The sequence below is a fragment of the Erythrolamprus reginae genome, chromosome 1 (assembly GCF_031021105.1).
Source record: "Erythrolamprus reginae isolate rEryReg1 chromosome 1, rEryReg1.hap1, whole genome shotgun sequence".
NCBI lineage: Eukaryota > Metazoa > Chordata > Lepidosauria > Squamata > Dipsadidae > Erythrolamprus > Erythrolamprus reginae.
In genome coordinates this window covers 207,792,412-207,814,083 of record NC_091950.1, presented here as the reverse complement: position 1 = coordinate 207,814,083, position 21,672 = coordinate 207,792,412, and the positions used below count along the sequence as shown (strand labels likewise).

Genomic DNA, 21,672 nt, shown 5'->3' with positions numbered 1-21,672 from the left:
CATGCTTTCATAGTTTTCAAATAATGCCTCTCCTCTTCAGACACCATGAACTCTCTGATTGCCCATAATGGATTCAAGTACAGTAAATAAGGAATCCTAATTCTGATGCTAACTCTAAAGGGTTGGTTTGCTTGCTTGTTTGTTTTGCTATTTAGCTTGTCAGGTGCAAGAAATCAGGAGCCAAGACAGTTCAAATGAATACAGGTTTAATGCATGCTTTCTACAAGACTCTGAACTACTAACAGTCCAAGGAAAATTGGCAGTAGATAAGAGTCAATGGAATTCAAGGTGGGCTGGACTTAGATCTCTTGTGGATGCGAAGGGACTGGAAATTGATGATGACGTGCTTGACCCCTCCCTCGGGCTCAGCTTGGTCATCTCCTACATAGCTTTCCTTGGAGCAACTGTGAAGCATGTACAGCACATAATTTGCAAATGTTAAATGTTAAGTCTTAAAATATCAGCAATGCCAAAAAGACTACGCTAAAGACAGAAAAGAAGCACTATAGAAATAAATTAGGGAGATAGGCAGATTAGCAAAGTATCAATTTATAACTGCATTGCTATCTGAATACTTCTGCACCAGCACCAAGGGGACAGTAGCTTAAGGACGTGCACCAAGTAAAATGAGAATCTCTTAGTAAACAGTAAAGAGTTAACATGAAGAATACCACTATACAGGGCTATAAGATATTCTCTCTCTCTCTCTTCAAGTTTATACTGCCTACTTTGAGACACAGTAACAACAATGGGAATTTAATTCCACTTCAATTCAATGAACAGGTAATTAAACTATTCATTGAACTGGAAGTTTGGTATATAAAATAGTAAGATAAATACTCCCCCCCTTCTAATACTAAAGTACAGTTAAAGTATTATTTTATATGCTGTAAAACATTTCAGGTGGTGAAAAGAGCATCAATATTTTTACTTGACACATTTTATTGTAGATATACATTTGTATACATATATATATATATATATATATATATATATATATATATATATATACATACATACATATACAAATATATTTATTCATTTATATACATTTGTATATCCACAAATGTATATATGTATACATTTAGCAGATTTAAACATGCTTACTAGCAGGGTGTTCTAGGATACAATAGAATGAGTGAATGACCTTGGAGGATGGGAGAAAGAAACTGCCGATGAAACTATCAAACAAGAGGTGCTCATCTGTCAGAGGAAGAAACTTGGGAAGACCTGCCCTAATTGATCAGAGAGTTAAAAGTGGAAAGTTGAAAGTCTGTACATTCAGACTTGCAAGATTCTATTAAAGTAGTGTTAAAATAAAGTAGATTTTGCTCATCTAGTCGGGTTTCCTGTCTGGTTTACCCAGAAGGGCTGACATCAATCTCGGAAATCTGAAGGTACTCAGGTACTGCCTCTCTGAAGCTTTTTTCTTTGACCATTAAGCGCTTGCGGTCTCCTCCTTCCCTTGTCTGATCATTTTCTAAACGGAATCTTTCCCTGATCCCCCAAGGTCATGCACACATTACATCACAAAGGGATTCCAAAGTTATCAGGCTATTTTAAACATGCTAAGCTAGATATTAAACAGATAGTCAAAGCCCAAACTATTAGAATAAATAGCTCCAGGCCTAAGGCTAGGCATAAAGGGATATGTGCAGAAAGAAGGATAGAGAAGAAGGTATGCCTGTGGTCAATGGAACATACTCTAAAGCAAAAGGGAATTCTGCTTGGGAAGAAAGAGCGAGGATCCTCCCCAAGCAATGGCCTTACTGACTTATGCCACCTTATCTCTGTCCTACCCTCTTTTGTGGCTGGTGTCAAGTTGGGCTCCGGTGAGCCATGCTCAGGGGTCCTGAGCATCAGAACGTCCCCCTCTTGCTTGCGTTTGATCCCTAGGTCTGTGGAGCCGTGCAGGATCGGAGATCCGGGAATGCTCATGTCAGCATCATTTGAGAAGTCAAAGCCATCTGGGATTCAACATATAATATTTTAGTGTCTTTCTACTCTTTCCCTAATCATTACAACCCAGGCAGGGAAATGAAGGCAGGAAACACGGAATACAGAAAACCACACCTGCATTTTTCTCAAAGAAAGTTGAACAGCATCATAAAAATAAGTGGATATGATGAGCCATGTGCAAGAAGACATAAATGCAACACTTCTGCAGTGAGGCTGTACACGATGAAGGATTTGTAAAAATAGGATTAACTATTTTTATTATGAAGAATTCAGAACGAAAACAAAAAACAGAGAATCGGCAATCAATGAAAACAAAAAGCAGAGAATCAATTAATAAGGAATTTAAAATTTAATAAAAGTTCAAATGTTATGTTTTTGTAGTTACTATATACTTACCAATATAACTGGTAAAAAAAAATCAAAACCATGCCACCCATCATAACAGAAATTGGTATGTTTCCAATTTAACATTTGCTTCTCTTTTTGCTGGCAGGGTGAGTTTAAAAGATTTGAAGTTGAAAACTAAAAGATTCTTAAAATTATTCCCACACAAAACACTTCAGATTTATTGTTAGGTTTGTGGAATACAGGTCCTGAAGTATGAGTAGGACTTAGTACCAGTTACCATTTTATCAATGAAAAAACAAAGATAATATTTTCAATATTGTCTAGCTTTTATTGGTATTTTGGAACTTTATACATAGACACACCCCTCCATACCATTATTTTTTAAAACAGCAATCCACATCCCCAAAAGTTAGATATAGATTATAAATTATGAAATAGTTTGAAAAAGAAAAACAATCTGTTTTTTTCAAGATACAGTGGTACCTCTACTTACAAACTTAATTCGTTCCGTGACCAGGTTCTTAAGTAGAAACGTTCATAAGTAGAAGCAATTTTTCCCATGGAAATCAATGTAAAAGCGAATAATGTGTGCAAACCCATCCAAAAACTCACCCCTTTTGCCTTATTACTATCGGCATTCTGATCCTTGTTCAGGGTCAGATTGAGGAGGCGGGGGGGGGGGGGGGGGGGGGAGACAGCAGAAGCTGCCCAGAGGGAGACTTGTGGATGGATTGACATGTGTGGGAATCTGCCTGGCAGCTTGTCAGCCAGTGGGGCTTTCACCTTCCTTGAAAATTTACGGCGGCGGCAGCAAATGGGAATCCCGGCCGTGGCAAGGACCGATGCTTCAGTCTCAGACAAGACTCCCTGGCTCTCACTCCGTGCCTGGCACCTGCTTCCTCCGGGGGAGTCCCTTCAAGGCACCCAAAGCAGCTGTCTTTAATTCCTCCTACCTTCCATCTCCATGGACCCTTCCCAACGCCTCCCTGCCAACCACCGAGGAAGAAGAAGAGAGTGGAAAAGTTGTGAGGGATGGCAGAAGGGCCCACGTGAGGAGTTGCCTCCACAAAGGGAGGAATCCAGAGCGCTCTCCGCTTGACCAGCCGCTCTCCCCAGGTCGCGGTGCAAGGCGATTCCCCGGGTAATGTCAGGGTGACAGGCAAAAAACCCACCAAGGCAGAAAGGATTTCGGACTGCGGTCTTGGGAAGCCAGAGTGTTGTTGTGGTGGCGGCAGCACATTTCCTGCCGTAGCGCCGGTTTCTCAGCATGGGCCAGCAAAAACCCCAGCGGACGATCAGTCGGTCGGAGTCCCTCTCCCAGAAGGGAACACCTATCTGTGGCCTTTGCACACAGCCTTAGCCAAAACTTGGAAACCTCCATGATGGAGCGCTCCTCAAAACACCGCGACCTGGGGAGAACGGCTGGTCAAGCAGAGAACGCTCTGGATTCCTCCCTTTGTGGAGTCAACTCCCCATGTGGGCCCTTCTGCCATCCCTCACAACTTTTTCACTCTCTTCTTCTTCCTCGGTGGTAGGCAGGGAGGCATTGGGAAGGGTCCACAGAGATGGAAGGTAGGAGAAATTAAAGCCAGCAGTTTTGGCCGCCTTGAAGGGACTGCTCCAGAAGAAGTGGGTGAGTGCGTGAGAGCCAGGGAGCCTTGTCTGAAGCGTCAGTCCTTGCCATGGCCGGGATTCCCCCCTTCCGGACTGCCGGCACAAGAAAAGGGCACTTCCAGGCGCTTCGGCCAGCAACAGTCGCCGTTGGCAGTCCAGAGGCAAGGAATCCCACCATTGACAGCAAGCAAAGGAGAAATCCCGCCGGCAGCAGTCACAAGGCAGGGGAATCCCGACGGCAGTAAGAGAGCGCACATACCTGGCCTCGGGTTCATAAGTAGAAAATGGTACGGAAGTAGAGGCAAAAAAATCTTAAACACCATGTTCGTATCTCAAAAAGTTCATCAGTAGAGGCATTCGTAAGTACAGGTACCACTGTACTATGTAGCTGGATCTGCCCATAAATTGCAGATACAGTCACCCCATCAAAATAATTACCTTCCAATTTTTTTTTTAAAAAAGCAGAAAGATCCAGTCCCCTGAAAGTAGACAGTAATTACAACATTTTAAAAGTATCATTCAATTTCCATACCATGATATACCACTTAAATATTTCTAGATCTCCCAAAATATAAAATAGGAAGAATTCTTATTTCATTATAGTATGCAGCCACGATTACACATTTGTACATATACATAAATAATTATTTTCTGTATGTCTATATATTTGAAACAAGTGATCAAACTCAGGCTTAAAAGCTAGCATTTGCTAGTGACAGGGAATGATAATATATTACAATTTGCACTTTACATTATAAAGAGTTACCTTCTCTTCTCCAGCGATGTCGGCGGATTGAGGCTGTTGTAATAGCTGTCCGAGAAATTCTTGGCACTGTTGGAGTAACCTCTACTTTCAAAACCTTCTGTCCTCCTTGTGATGCATCAGGAGCATCAAAAGGTAATGAATTCTTCATTGCATTTGCAACCTATTACAACAGTAAAATGCTGTGTAAGTGTTGGGGACAAAAGATCAGGTCCACATGTGAAGTTCCAATGAAAATGATTTATTGCTGCTTCTGCCTATGCACAGGAATATTTTCAGCTAAGGGTTAGCACCTGCTAAAAGTTAATAAGGTCAACAGAATTCAAAGGGGGCTCACTTGTAGCTATGTGGAGATTCTAGGCTGAACCCTCTTTGAATTCCACCCCCAGTTTCTTCTTCTTCTACTCCTGCTACAGTATGTTGGCAATCAAAAAAGAAATTAAATACCTGCACAATGCCCCTCGATGGCTGTGTGCTCTGTCCACTTCTCTCTATATGCCAATGACTACATCTCAAATGATCTATCTGTTAAACTACTGAAGTTTGCAGATGATACAATAGTGATTGGTATCATTTGACATAATGATAAAACTGCATACAGACAGGAGGTTGATCAACTAGCCTTGTGGTGGAACTGAACACACACAAAACCGTAGAAATGGGGGTAGACTTTAGGAAAAACCCTCCCATACTACCACCTCTTACAATACTAGACAACACAATATCAACAAAAGAGACCTTCAAATTTCTAGGTTGTTTCACATCTCAAGACCTGAAATGGTCACCTAACATCAAAAACGTCATCAAAAAAGCACACAAACAATGTTCTTTCTGCTCCAACTGAGGAAGTTCAAACTGCTGCTGATATAGTTCTACAGAGGAATTATTGAGTCTGTCATCTGCACCTCTATAACTGTCTGGCTTGTTCTGCAACCCAACATGACAGACACAGACAAAGACTTCAGATAAACTTCAGACACAGATAATCAAAACAGCAGAACAATAATTACTGCCAACCTGCCTTCCATTGAGGGCCTGTATACTGCACGAGTGATAAAAGAGGGCCGTGAAAATATTTACTGATCCCTTGCATCCTGGACATAAATTGTTTCAATTCCTACGCTCAAAATGTCTCTATAGAGCACTGCACACCAAGACAACTAGACACAAGAACAGTTTTTCCCAAATGTCATCACTCTGCTAAACAAAATAATTCCCTCAACACTGTCAAACTATTCACTAAGGCTTCATTACTATTAGTATTAGTTTTACTCATTGTTCCTCTTACCCATCTCCTACCACTTATGACTGTATAACTGTAATTTGTTGCTCATATCCTTATGATTCATATGAATATTGTTTCCTGATTGCATATTTGAATCCTATGACAATCATTGTGTTGTACCTCATGATTCTTGACAAATGTATCTTTTCTTTTATGTACACTGAGAGCACATGCACCAAAGACAAATTCCTTATGTGTCCAATCACACTTGGCCAATAAAGAATTCTTTGCTATGCTATGCTATGCTATGCTATGCTATGAAAGCTGGCTATGCAAACCAACCCCCTTTGTCCATCATGATAAACTATGTAGGGTTCATTAAAAAGGGAATGCTTTTGATTTTCTAGGAGCTATATGAGGGAAGTGGGAGCTTCTCAGCTCTAGAACATACATGCAACCTTAAAACCATGTAGAATTCTTTGCAGCCGCATATGCTGTTTAAAATGTATGAAAGTTGCTTTACTTAAAGAAAATCCACAATGTTAAAGGTCACTGACAGACACCCTTCGTTTTGCCACTAAGGTTAAGATATAGACTGAATTATAAAGAGGCAAGCACCTTACTTTTCTTTTTTAATTAAAAGTAGACCAAGAAAGGAAAGATTAAAGTAAAACTGCAGAATAGAATGGAGAGAAATACAGTACATATGAACTTTTTTAAAAGTTGGAAAGGAAAAAAAATCATTATTATATTAATAATATTTAATATTAATTAATAATATTAATAATACAATTGTTATATTATTACAATATGAGTAAAGCAAAAATGACTTTCCATCAGATTAGTGTTTGCCTCAGATTTTTTAGTTTAGTATTAAAAAAAAGCTCTTTGGGCCAGGGGTGTCAAACTCACATCATCATGTTGTTAAAACAGGGGTTGGAGGGGCAGCGCGTGACACATCTGGCCCATGGGCCGTGAGTTTGACACCCCGGCTTTAGGCTTTTGAATATATTATAGGAAGCTTATTTATTAAAGGAACATTAACAAAATAAGAATTCAAATTATTGTCTTCAGAAGGATACTATTATCTAGTCAGCAATAATTCAATAATCTAAAGGGAAGATTTAAAATATGTAATCTCATTTGGCAAGATGATTCCCTTGCAAAAAACATTTAATTAAATTTGTGCAAAGCACACAGATGCACACATTCTTCCAAGCTGTACAAAGTCCACACTCCTATGTTTTCCTTTCATGAAGTATGTTCAGGAAGTTAACCTGTTTTTTATCTTCCACTTTTTGGTAATACCAAGACAAATCTCTATCCATCACCAATCTAGAAGAGAAAGATAAACTGAGAGTTCATGGAGAGGATGGTTACTGGGGCAAAGTGGCTTGACAGGAGAACACTTTAGCCATTTCAGTGCTTCCTTAAACAGGCAGAAACCAATCTGCTGGGCATGATTGTGAGTAAAGAAAAGCAAATGACATAGGAAAGTGGAAATTTTCTATTTTCGGAATCTTGTTTATGTATCCAGTAAAAGGCCAGTGACCTACATTCACAAAAGCTGGAGGGGGAAATGAAGATTATGCCACTTCTCAAAATAATTATCATGCTGTTCAGGTTCAGAGAGAGGCCCAATTCAAATTGTACCACAGTTACTATACTGTTAGAATCTAGCCATATGTTTGTCAAATAATTCTGTAAAAATCTTCCCAACAAACATGCAAAATATAGATAAACAAGCGGTAATCACAATTCAGCCAAAAATTTCTGCTGCTTAGTGAGACAGTTGTTAAGTGAGTGCTGCCCCATTTTACAACTTTTCTTATCCTAGTTTTTAAGTGACTCACTCTAGTTCTTAAGTTAGTAACATAGTTGTTAAGTGAATTGGTTTCCCAATGACTTTGCTTCTCAGAAGATCGCAAAAGGGAACCACATGACCTTAAGACACAGCAACAGTCATAAATATGAAGCAGTTGCCAAGCATCTGAATGTTGATCATGTGATCATGAGGATGCTGCAACAATTGTGTGAAAAATGGTCATGTCACTTTTTTCAGTGCTACTGATTTCAAATGGTCCTAAACGAATGGCTGTTAAATATACACAAACAACACACAAATATATATCTGCATGGTTCACAAAAGAAAACTTACAATTAGCACACTGCAAGTAGCAGACAAACAATAATTGCAAGTAGCTGTGGGATTCAAACATTTTTACTACCGGTTCTATGGACATGGAATGGTGGGCGTGGCATAGCTTAATGGCCGTGGCTTGGTGGGCATGGCAGGGGAAGGATACTGTAAACTCTCCATTCCCTTCCATTCCAGGGGAAGGTTACTGCAAAATCCCCATTTCCTCCTGATCAGCTGGGACTCGGGAGACAGAGAATAGATGGGGGTGGAGCCAGTCAGAAATGGTATTTATAGGTTCTCTGAATTACTCAAAATTTCCGATACTGGTTAGAAACATAGAAACATAGAAGTCTGACAGCAGAAAAAGACCTCCTGGTCCATCTAGTCTGCCCTTATACTATTTTCTGTATTTTATCTTAGGATGGATATATGTTTATCCCAGGCATGTTTAAATTCAGTTACTGTGGATTTATCTACCACGTCTGCTGGAAGTTTGTTCCAAGGATCTACTACTCTTTCAGTAAAATAATATTTTCTCATGTTGCCTTTGATCTTTCCCCCAACTAACTTCAGATTGTGTCCCCTTGTTCTTGTGTTCACTTTCCTATTAAAAACACTTCCCTCCTGGACCTTATTTAACCCTTTAATATATTTAAATGTTTCGATCATGTCCCCCCTTTTCCTTCTGTCCTCCAGACTATACAGATTGAGTTCATTAAGTCTTTCCTGATACGTTTTATGCTTAAGACCTTCCACCATTCTTGTAGCCCGTCTTTGGACCCGTTCAATTTTGTCAATATCTTTTTGTAGGTGAAGTCTCCAGAACTGAACACAGTATTCCAAATGTGGTCTCACCAGCATTCTATATAGCGGGATCATAATCTCCCTCTTCCTGCTTGTTATACCTCTAGCTATGCAGCCAAGCATCCTACTTGCTTTCCCTACCGCCAAACTGCACTGTTCACCCATTTTGAGACTGTCAGAAATCACTACCCCTAAATCCTTTTCTTCTGAAGTATTTGCTAACACAGAACTGCCAATACAATACTCAGATTGAGGATTCCTTTTCCCCAAGTGCATTATTTTACATTTGGAAACATTAAACTGCAGTTTCCATTGCTTTGACCATTTATCTAGTAAAGCTAAATCATTTACCATATTACAGACGCCTCCAGGAATATCAACCCTATTGCACACTTTAGAGTCATCGGCAAATAGGCAAACCTTCCCTACCAAACCTTCCCCTATGTCACTCACAAAGATATTAAAAAGAATAGGACCCAGAACAGACCCTTGTGGCACACCGCTTGTAACCTGACTCTGCTCAGAATACTCGCCGTTAACAATAACTCTCTGATGTCTACGCTTCAGCCAGCTGCAAATCCATTGAACTATCCAGGGATTAAGTCCAATCTTCACTAATTTATCTATCAGCTCTTTATGTGGAACCGTATCAAAGGCTTTGCTGAAGTCCAGGTAGGCAATATCCATGGCACCACCTTCATCCAACACCTTTGTGACATAGTCAAAGAAATCAATGAGATTAGTCTGACATGATTTGCCTTCAGTAAAGCCATGCTGATTTGGGTCCAACAAGTTATTGTTTTTAGGTTCTGATTTATCCTCTTTTTGAGTAGAGTCTCCATCATTTTAACTACTACTGATGTCAAGCTAACTGGCCTGTAGTTTCCAGCTTCTTCTCTACTGCCCTTCTTGTGGATAGGCACAACACTGGCCATTCTCCAATCCTCAGGAACTTCTCCTGTTAACAAGGATTGGTTAAACAAATCAGTCAGGGGGGGTAGCAATGACAGATCTGAGTTCTTTAAGAACTCTGGGGTGGATGCCATCTGGACCCATTGCCTTATTTATATTTAATCGTTCAAGTTCTTCTAAGACATCGGCTTCTAAGATCACTGGAGCTGAATCCGTACAGCTGGAAGCAATGCTATATCCCTCCATAGTATTATTTTGTAAGGTGTCTTTTGAGAAAACTGAACAGAAGTAGCTATTGAAATGGTCAGCGATCTCCTTATTCCCATTAATGCATGTATTATTCCCGGTACTAAGCTTCCTGATGCCGCAATTTTTCTTCTTCTTATCACTAATATATCTGAAGAAGGTTTTATCCCCCTTCTTTACAGATTTGGCAATTTCTTCCTCTTTTGAGGCTTTAGCAGCATATATTATCTGTTTTGCCTCCTTCTGTCTCATTTTATACACCTCCCTATCAGCTATACTTCCAGACTCTTTATACCTCCTATAGGCAGCCTTTTTTTCATTGACTATAGCCCTTACATCATTGCTAAACCATAGCGGTTTCTTCTTCCTTTTACCTTTAGTTATTCCAGAACTGGTCAGAACCTGCTGAATCCCACCTCTTTAGTTATTCCAGAACTGGTCAGAACCTGCTGAATCCCACCTCTTTAGTTATTCCAGAACTGGTTCTCCAGAACTGGTCAGAACCTGCTGAATCCCACCTCTGATTGCAAGTAATATAACTCTAATTATTCCCCTGTTAACCAATATTCTGCTAATCTTTGCTTTATAAAAGACTGAGGAACTTTGGACTGTAGACAAGTGGATGAAATCAACGTGTACAATTTATCACCAGATTTTGTTACAATGTGCACAAATTACTCTGCTGAAGATTCCATTGGAAGATTTTAGAATATTACATAACTCGTTCAAAGGTAACTTATTAATATTACAAGTATATGCACAATTTAAATCTCATGAACAGATTACAGCCTATCTCCTTACCAGCAGTGGCTGAGAATAGAGTTCAAGCTGAGCTCGATATATTATATCATCCAGGGCTTCCTGACCAAGTTCCCATTGTCCATTGTAGCTATATATGGATACAAAGGAAACAACAGAGTTTATTATTTTTGTGATCTTGAGCTTTCCTCCATCAGTTATTTATTTATTTATTTATTTGTTTGTTTGTTTGTTTGTTTTATTAATTGGATTTGTATGCCATTAACTTCCAAATATGCCCTTTTCTGTTGTTTTGGTTTTGCTAGTGCTAGCTGTAAGATCATACGCAAATAGCCGACTCATGGGTACAATTCTTCCTTGCTCTACCTGCACATTTCTGCCAGGATAATTTCATTACTAATATTTTTGACATAGTAGACAAAGAGATGTTAATAATAATTGAGCCACCTCACCGGTTCACCTGTCCCCTGGAGTCCCCAGTTCTGCAGGCATAATCAGATCTTAAGAGATCTGATATGAGAAATGATAAGGCCAACGTCACCTCAGGGGGAGAAGATTCCATAATATGGAAACACAACCAAAAAAGCCTGATTCCTAGGGCCTACCAAATGCAACTACCTAGATCAGTGTTTTTCAACCAGTGTGCCGTGACACACTAGTGTGCTGCGAGACATGGTCAGGTGTGCCGTGAAGCTCAGCAAGAGAGAGAAAGAGAGAGAGAGAAAGAAAGTAAGAGAGAGAGAGAAAGAGAGAGAGAAAGAGAGGGAGGGAAGGAGGGAGAGAGAAAGAGAGCAAAAAAGAGAGGAAGGAAGGAAGAGAGAAAGAGGGATGGAGAGAGAGGAAGGAAGAGAGAGAAAGAGGGAAAGAAATAGAGCAAGAGAGGAAGAGAGAGACACCCCCCCCCCCGTTCAATGTGCCACATGATTTAAATGTGCCGTAGCTCAAAAAAGGTTGAAAATCACTGACCTAGATGACAGGATCCATAACATGCCATGGTGGCACAGTGGTTGGAATGCAGTATCGCAGGCTAATTCTGCTGACTGCCAGTAGTTTGGCAAGTTCGAGTCTTTCTGGGTCAAGGTTGACTCAGCCTTCCATCTTTCCAAAGTCAGTAAAACGAGGATCCAGATTTTTGGGGACAATATGCTGACTCTGTAAAACCACTTAGAGAGGACTGTAAAGCACCTTGAAATGGTATAACTTTAAGTGCTATTGCTATTGCTATTGCTATGCCCTCTCTGTTGGAGCTGGTGAGATGGTAAATGAAACTGGGGAGAGGCTCAAATATTCATGCCATGAAAGGCTCTAAAGATCAACATCAGCATCTTGAATTGGACCTGGAAATAAACTAATAACTAATGCAACTTGTGAAGCAGAAATAAAACGTGTGTTCATTGCATATTGATCCTGCTGAAGTTTTTGGATACTCTTCAAGGGCAGCACGTTACAGTGGTTCAACTACGAAATGGCGAGGACAGGAATGACCATTAGTAGGACCCCTCAAATCTAGAAAAAGTGCAACTGGTAATAATCAAGTGGAAACTTTCCAGAATTAAAAGTCAACTTCAAAAAGAAAAACATAAAAAAACATCTTATTAAGTACTCTGCTAGGTGGTTCTCTTCCATTCACTGCTGTTTTTTAAACCAGAGGAAAATATATGTATACTCATTTGTATTTAGGCCAATGAAATGCAATATTTGCAAACAGAAAAGCAGATAGAAGTCCACTGTTAATATTTTAATAAGCATTTGTTACATTGTTACATTTGTTACATTGAATAATGCAAAAATGTGAATAATTTGCTCAGAAACAAAGAACAGTTACTTATCCAAAGTTTAGATACATACACAGCGTAATAGATTCCAGTGAGTAATTGAACCATGAAGTCAGGATCCAATACTACTCTGCAGCCATCTTCCTTCCAGCATTTTTCATTTTGTCGTGGAAATCCACTCACACAGAGCCTGAAAAACAAAGCATTCCTACAAATTTAATATTTATCTATTGAGTAAACACATTTTCTTAATTTTTAATTTTGTATACAAAATGCTTAAGCTACAAACCAAGGTATTTCAATAATAATATTCATTTTTAGTTTATTTATGTGCTTTTATGATCCTGGGTAGTATATACTGTTGTGAGAAAACTGCTCACTTAAATTAGAAACCAAAGTATTTCTGATGCAACAAAGTACAAGTAACCTTGTTTAGTAACTGTTCACTGTTGGATGGTGACTTACAACCGGTTCTCATTTGACAACCGATGCAGCTGATCAAAATTTTGATACTTGGCAAGAAGCATATATTTATGATGGCTGCAGAATCCCGGGGTCACAGAATTGCTTTTTGCAATCTTTCCAGCCAGTTTCTAATAAGCAAAGTCAATGGAAAAAGCCAAATTCACTTAATGATTGCACAACTCACTTAACAACTGTGGTAATTCGCTTCACAGCTGTGGCAAAATAGTTCGTAAAATTGAGCACAATTCAACAACAACCACCTTGTTTAACAACAAAAATTCTGGTCTCAATTATGGTTGTTAAGTCTAGGACTACCTGCAAATGTTTTAATACATTTAATTCTGTAATATCTACATAAATAAATGATTAATATATGCCACTAAAACAATATTTTTGCTACATAAAACCACAATGAAAGATGGTTGCAATATTATGGGATGATAGCAACAGCATTTAGGCTTATATGCCACTTCACGGTGCTTTACAACCTCCTCTAAAAGTCAGCCTATTTACCGCAACAATCTGGGTCTCATTTTATCCACCTCGAAAGGATAGAAGGCTGAGTCAACCTTGAGCTGGTGAGATTCACACTGCCAAATTGCAAGCAGCCATCATGCAAGTAAAAGTAGCCTGCACTGCAGTACTGCATTCTATTACTAATGAAAGTGATTATTACCGTTTACAATATTTCCTATTTTGCCTAAAAACATCCTATCATCACAAACATTCTATTCCTACTGAAATCTCTCAGCAATTATTTCTGGAGTTTAGCATAGCCTCAATCAAATTACATCTAATCATACTTATGGAAAATATCCAAGTAATGACTGTCAATGTCCACCTAACATTTAACTGCAGCAAAAAAAAAACCAACAACCCTGAAATCCAGCCAAAGCAAAGGTCAACAATATCTTTTAAAAATAAAGAAATTAAAATTTGGCCACCAACAGGATTCTAAAGGGAGAAGAGCTGTAAGAACACACTCCAACACCAATTCTTCTTTGAAGTCTAGTACCATGTCAATAAAGTGTCTTTTTCTTCTAAGGATATTCCACCTGTAACCTAATCCTTACTAGATTTTTACGATGGATGCATTAAAGGCATGGATCTAGTATATGGTTGGCCCAGATATTGCAGAACTAGAAGATTCATTCATCTTAGTGGGAAAAGATGTATAAAAAGTGAAATGAAACAACAAATAAACTAATAATAATAAAGACATGTGTAGGCCCTTTATTACTGCTTTCGTTCTTGTCACAAATTTATTTAGATCTTTTGAAGTAGTGGTCCCTAACCTTTCTGTCTCCGTGGACCGCCAGTGGAGGTGATGGCTTTGTATGAGCAACCTAAACCCGCACATGCGCAAATAAAGCGTTGCATGTTCGCCTACTGCTTGAGTGGCCCAGCTCTCAACGGGCCATGGACCGGAAGGAATCTGTAGCCTGGGGGTTGGAGACCCCTGCTTTAGAGGCAGGCTTAGTAAGTAAGCTACATATTATCTATTTCTATTGCTAACCAGGTTAAAAAGAAAAGGGGATACAGTGATCCCTCAATCTTCGCGATCTCGATCTTCGCGAAACGCTATATCGCGATTTTTCAAAAAATATTAATTAAAAATATTTTCCCACCCGATGACGTCACTCTCTTCCTTTCTCATCTTTCTTTCTCTCTCTCTTTCTCTATCTTGCTTCTTCCTCTCTCACACTCTCTTCCTCCCTTTCTCATCTCTTTCTTTCCTTCTCTCTCTTTCTCTATCTCTCCCCCTCTTGCTCTCGAGCGGCGGGCGGCGGGCGAGCGGCGGGCGGGCAGCAGCGAGGAGCCGAAGATCGGGGTTTCCCCTTTGCGTGGGCGGCGGGGAAACCCCGATCTTCGGCTCCTCGCTGCTGCGGCGCTGCCGAGCAGATCAGCTGCTGGGCGGCCGAAGGAACCTTCCCTGGGTCTTCCCCGCCGCCCACGCAAAGGGGAAACCCCGATCTTCGGCTCCTCGCTGCTGCGGCACTGCCAAGCAGATCAGCTGCTGGGCGGCGGAAGGAACCTTCCCTGGGTCTTCCCAGGTGCGGAAGTAAAAACACCATCTGCGCATGCGCGGCCATGGAAAACAGGGCGCGCATGCGCAGATGGTGTTTGTACTTCCGCACCACTATATCGTGAAAAATCGATTATCGCGAGGGGTCTTGGAACGGAACCCTCGCGATAATCGAGGGATCACTGTACTCAATAAGATCTGTTTTGAATAATCTTCATTAAAATCAGGTTTTCAGAATGGGCTTGGACTTTTCTCCAGTTTATCTTAATTCATCTTACCATCATACAGAGATAAATTACAATGAAAGATATATAGAACAACATACAAGGTTCAATCCACATAAGAAAAGTTGGTTTCATGGTTCAATCCCTCCCTAGTGGAAGATTAACTGATAAAACCTGCATCTTGATGTTGAAGTATAAACTCTATCTTGTATATATGTATCTTCAAAGTTATGGCACTAATACAAAAGGACACAACTTCCATCATGATCCATGTTTTGTCATTTGGGATGATCATGTTTTGAAAAATATGTTTTATATGTTACCCACCACTACTACATCTTATTAACAATATTTCACTGTACATCTGCAACCACCCTGAAGGTACAAGTTATAAACATATGTATTTCTTGAATGACACACATAAAATCCAGCTCTGTTCCACAGATATGAGAAGCCATGATCCTTTTTACAGCAAATTAAAAGTAAATTAAAAGAATTTATTTTTTCTTTATCTAATTTAATGGCGACAATATGAAGAATCTAAGATTCTACATCTGTAATAAAGCAAGTCATTACATTTACATACTCTTAAAAAAAAAGCAGGGACAAATTATGACAAATAATCAATATTCAAATATTGTCTTCTATGAAAAGCATTCCCCTGACCTAAACCATAACAAGTGTATAATTCTTACCTAGAACCCATCTTGCAAAGCGACTGATAGGAAGAGGCAGGCATATATACAATAGCAGAATTATAACACAGCATAAGAAAGCTCAGCACTTCAAACCTAGACAAAGTGGAACAGATTGAAATAGTTAATATTCTATTGCAAAACCATTCCGTTGGTATGTGTTTTTTAAAAAAAAAAACAAAATAGTTCTATATTGAGTTCATTTTGTTGAGATTTGATGCAGTAGGTTTGGAAGATAGTAGCACAACTAAATATCTAACCACAAATAATATTTTCAAATAAATAAGGCAGCAGGGTGGAACCTGATCTCTGCTGAGAGTCATAGCAGACTTGGAAGACTGTCAAGGTGTCTGCTCCAGATGTTCCAAATAAATGCCAGCATTGGGAACTGGCAAATAAACATCTGAGGCTGATTCTGCTAGCAGTCCTCTGGAACAGCTGTGTAATGATTAGAAAATGAGGATTCCAAATTATACAAGAGGTTTAGGTAGTAAACCTCTGCTGGCAGCAACAAACTCAACCCAGGCTCCTTGTATTTATGTCTCAAAACCCTTGCCTTCTGAAATACTTTGACTTCAGACTTTCCCTGTGAACAAAGGAGAGTGTGATTTGCTTTCCAACTCACTATCTAGGAGTTGGAATCCCTGTAGGCAAGGTTCTGGGTGCTTTTGGACTTTGCTAGTAAAGGTGCTCCCAAGTATGCTGACTGCCATGCTGGTAAATTCCCCATGTCATGAAATAAACTACTGAAACCCAATCTCTATTGGTTTATTTTGTCTAGAATAGGTGCCTATTAGGTATACTGTATTTCTTACAAAAATGCACCTGAATATAAGACACACCAAGATTTTGAAGAGGCAAATAAGAGGCAGTCTGCAGGCCTCCCCCACCTTCTGTGCGTTGTGTTTTTGCAAAAATGAGTCTATTTTTCACCTCCCAAATCTTCCACATGTCACATTTTGGCACTCCCCAGCCCACAGGAACACTCTGCAGGCATCCTAAAGCCTCTGTGCACCCCATTTTTGGCAAAAAATAGGATGCGCAGGGCAGGTGTCCTGGAGGCCCCCCAAATGGCTTTATTCGTTGTATAGGACGCACCAACATTCCCACCCTCTTTTAGGGAGGGAAAGTGCACCTTATATTCCAAAAAAGTACAGTAAATCCCGACACTTCCTTATTCACTCATATTAATCATGCTTGTCAAACCCCAAAATATCAGGATTACAACTAATAACCATTTTAAAACATTAATAATTCTGATCTGAATATTTATTCATTTAGTCTCAGATATAGTTAGCAAACTGTATCCAAGACACCTGAAGTTGAACTTGTTGGACTGGTTGATCCAGTCTTTGGCTGATGAACAAGCAGGATTTCTAGAATAGGACAATCACATTCAGTCACTGTATATGGTTATAACACTTAAGGGAAAGATCAGAGTCAGCCAAGAGGGGCCCTATATACTGTCTTTCTTCATTTGATTCAATCTCTGGGGATAGACTTTGGGTGAACCTGACAACCTTCTCAACTGATCAAAGATTACTGCTTCTAATTATGAAATTACATGAAAACATTAATGCAGGTCAGATGCACTTCAGTTGTCTCTTTGCGTCAAAAATAAAGGAAGCACAGCTGTATACTTCTCCATTGAATTTCCTATGCCCAAAGTGGGCAAAATTTAATCTCAGTTCTCTTATGTTGATGAAATAGCTACTTTATCCGCAACTCAAGTGGTAGATGCATGGCCCTCATGATATTTGGTGGAGAAGAAAGGCTTATCATTACTTACTCTAAGACAAAAACAAAATCTTGGATTACTTTCTCTCAGCTTGAAAGTAAAATACTGCGGAAGCCTAGAGAGAGCAAAACCTCATAGTTTTGGCTTTTTTAAAATCTAAACTCATTACAACCAATACAAAATTGAAATGGTCTTCCTTTTATATCAATCTTCAAAGTGATTAAGTAGTTTTCCTTTCAGTTATGGAGCTGGCCCAGCTGGTAGACCACGTTTCAGCTTACAGCTCTTATTCTGAAGATATTTTCTTAATGTCTAACCTGTATCTATATCCTGAAAGTTTCATGTATTAATTATAGTTTTAACCTCTGGAACAACTGAGATGAAGTCCAAACCCTTCAGATATTTGAAGACAGGTATCACATTTCTTCTCAACTTCTCTTCTGCAAACTACACATGAACATAGGTCGTTTAATTGTTCCTCTAAGGCAGTGATGGCGAAGGTGCTATGGGTGGCACACAGAGCTATATCTGCTGGCCCGTGAGTGATTGCCCTAGCTCAGCTGCCGGCCAGTTGATTTTTGGATTGCACAGAGGCTTTGGGAGGGCGTTTTTGGCTTCCAGAGAGCCTCTGAGGGGAGGGGGGAATGGGGGAGGGCATTTTTACTCTCCCCAGCTCCAGGGAAGCCTTTGGAGGCTGGGGAGGACGAAACACGAGCCTACTGGGCCCACCAGAGGTTGGGAAACAGCATATTTCCGGCCCCCAGAGGACCTCCGGGGGATGGGGGAAGCTGTTTTCGCCCTCCCCAGGCATTGAATTATGGGTGTGGGCACTTGTGCATGCATGAAAGCACGCACACGCGAGTGCTTTCTTTCAGCACCTGAGGGAAAAAAAGGTTCGCCATCATTGTTCTAACGACTTGGTTCTCAATTCTTTCATCTTTTTGGCAGGTCTTCTTTTGGACATGCTCCAGTTTAATCAACATCCTTTTTAAACTGGGATGTGCAGAAGTGAACATTCAAATGATTCTGAGCTTTTTCTTTGGGTTGATTTAATTCTCCACATTCTGTGGTAATACGGAGGGGGGGATCCTTAGAATCAAACATACTATGCCCCTGTCAAATGTGTGATATTTAATTCATTACTAACATTTAATTACACTAGCCTTTTTACATTATTTGGTGCACAAATGTAATAATCCCCCCATTATATTGTTCTGACTGACGTGCTGAAGAGAAAATTTGCAACTGCTAATGCTATCAGGAGATTAATGGTTTAGACTTCTCTGGTGCTACAAATTAAATGTGTATATTTTTAAACTCTTTAGCTTATCTTTTGCTGATTTATTTTACTTCATTATCTCTTTACCTCTCTGTCCTGCCTTACCATTTGCAATCCATATGTTTCTATTATCTAAAATTGCAAAAAATATTAAATTAAAAAACTTTACAAATAGTCTCCAATTCCTTTATTCAAATTATAAACAAAAATAATACAATTCAAGTTCGCTTAATGAATTCACAATGATGTTCAAAAGAGATACCTCAGTTTAGCAAGAACAGGACTATTTCGAAAGTCTCGAGAGGTCCAGATAATTAAAGAGTCTTCAAAACTTATATATTGGAAGACATTCATTAGAATCCACCTAACAAACAAATCTAATATTTTCTGCTCTATTCAATTATCTCACATTTCAAAGTCAAGGAGGATTTTTCTTTTAAGACATTTGGGCTATTATGGCAAGATCTACTACATCTGTTTACCTGTTTTGTGCAGTGAATGTTTCTCTTTGAGGGTGAAGATCACTATACACTACTCTGATGAGGTCATGCTGACACAGGGCTCCCTCAGTCAAAGCCATGGATCCAATTGTAGATGGCTTAGGAATTGTAAAATGGTGACAGTATTATTTAGTGATAATTCAAGATACCACAACAAATAAAGTCTAGCAAGAAGAAATATAAAATTTAGAAACTCCAATTTAACATCATAAGATGACAGTTTACTTTCAGAAACAATTGTTATACTTCACCTACTTTCTTATAAGTCTAGGAATATGATTGTATTCTTACCTCATGGTAAATTGAAGGTTTTGATAAGGAAGGGATAGTAAAAGATAAAATTTTATTATTCCCATCTTTGTCAGCAATTTCCTATAATATAAAAACATTTTGAAAGGTAAGTTAATTATATACATTCAAATACACACACACACACACACACACACACACACACACATATATATATATATATATTTGTTTTCGTAGATTTTCACGGGTATGTATGTATGTAGATTGTTCTGAGTTCGGGTTTTGCCCCGTGTAATATTTTGCATGTCTATGCGACGTTTCGGTGAAATCACATTCACCATCATCAGGCTGAAGTTGTAAGCTTCGTGCTGCTGTAGATATAGTTATATATCTATATATAGTTATATAACTATATCTACAGCAGCACAAAGCTTACAACTTCTGTCTGATGATGGTGAATGTGATTTCACCGAAACGTCGCATAGACATGCAAAATATTACACGGGGCAAAACCCGAACTCAGAACAATCTACACACACACACACACACACACACGTATATATGTATATATATATATATATATATACACACACACATATATACATACACACTCACCAGGTTCAAATCCCAGTAAAAAGGGTGTGGCTACTTGATGAAGGCTAATAAACCCAAAATAGATCTATAATAGTCTCCCTTCCTTCTCATTATCAGCAAAAATATTACACACACACACACACACACCCATGTATGTGATTTTTTTGTCGAATAGTAGTCTCCATTTTCATTATCAGCAAAGTATGTTGCATATACCTACATACATACATACATACATATATACATACATACATACATACATACATACATATACAATTATATCATTTTAATGCCAGCAAAATAAACATCCATGAAGTAAAAGAATAATTTTTAAATGGAAGATGAAAACATTGTTTTAGCAATAATTTGTACAATTCATAGAGCAAAGGGCTTTCCACAACTTCATTGGCAATAATCTTTTTGAGCTTGCAAACTCTGCATTATTCCATTTATTAAAGCACTTTATTTTGTCTTTATAATTTAAAAAATAAATAAGCTGAATTACAGGAAGTGATAACATATAAATCATATAAATGAGATATTAAAAATTATCACAGAGACAAATAGGTCTTGACATCGTGCAAAGGCCTGGGATGTTTTAGGTAATAATGCTCCTAAGGAATGTTCTGTTTTATTTATTCCTGAGAAGTCTGAAGCCTAGCTTAATCATCTTCCTGCTTTGCGTAATGCTGAAAATCAACAAGAAATTATACTCTGTCTTTTGTAGGCTGCTGTCAAATAGTTATTATGCAATTTTAGAGCATTCTTTACAGTGGTCCATGTACTGTCCACCGTTTGAGTTCAATTCAGAAGGTCAGTACGTTTACATTCTAGTTTTACTTACCAAGTTGTAAATTCCTAGAAGTAGGGCTTCAATACAACCATTGCTCTGCCTATCTTTGCTGGCAGTAAGTCGTAAATAAACCCAGATGAGTTCTGGCAAGAACTGTAATGTGAATCTTTTGAGACGAACCTCAGAACTACGGTAAAGTTCAAAGAGTTGGTGACAGACAGGTTCCAGAAACTGAAGGAGACAAATAATGTTTGTCGTGGTTTATTCACTGATATCAATTAATGTTAACAATGGCACATTGCCAAAAGAATCAGAGATGGAAAGGATCTTTTAGGACATCAAGTTCACCCATTAGTAAGTGTAGAAATTTAAATTAAAGCATCCCACACAGACAGCCATGCTGTTTCTCCTGAACATATCTAATGAAAGATGGTCTATCAACAATCTTACTAAGTGATTTCACAGTTGAACTGCTCTTGTAATGAGCATGTTTTGCCAAACTTTCACCTCAAATAAACTTTTTTCATGAAGTCTTTCATTTGATGTCTCCAACTATGGAATGAC

The 21,672-nt window shown here is 38.9% G+C and overlaps 1 protein-coding gene across 15 annotated transcripts in view; it reads right to left on the bottom strand.

The window, feature by feature from the left end:
- The window catches only part of HYCC2 (hyccin PI4KA lipid kinase complex subunit 2), a 64,255-nt gene that overhangs the window by 4,083 nt on the left and 38,500 nt on the right, over positions 1-21,672 (bottom strand). For 8 of the 15 annotated variants that reach the window (XM_070732043.1, XM_070732039.1, XM_070732041.1 and 5 more), the window contains 8 exons: positions 21,160-21,339; positions 19,764-19,844; positions 19,455-19,570; positions 15,956-16,051; positions 12,619-12,735; positions 10,813-10,900; positions 4,688-4,847; positions 1,800-1,967 (listed from right to left, as the gene is read on the bottom strand). In XM_070732043.1, coding sequence (XP_070588144.1) covers positions 1,800-1,967; positions 4,688-4,847; positions 10,813-10,900; positions 12,619-12,735; positions 15,956-16,051; positions 19,455-19,570; positions 19,764-19,844; positions 21,160-21,339 — 1,006 coding nt within the window. The remainder of the gene's footprint in view (positions 1-1,799; positions 1,968-4,687; positions 4,848-10,812; positions 10,901-12,618; positions 12,736-15,955; positions 16,052-19,454; positions 19,571-19,763; positions 19,845-21,159; positions 21,340-21,672) is intronic. The other 7 variants (XM_070732045.1, XM_070732050.1, XM_070732051.1 and 4 more) reach the window with 1 other exon arrangement.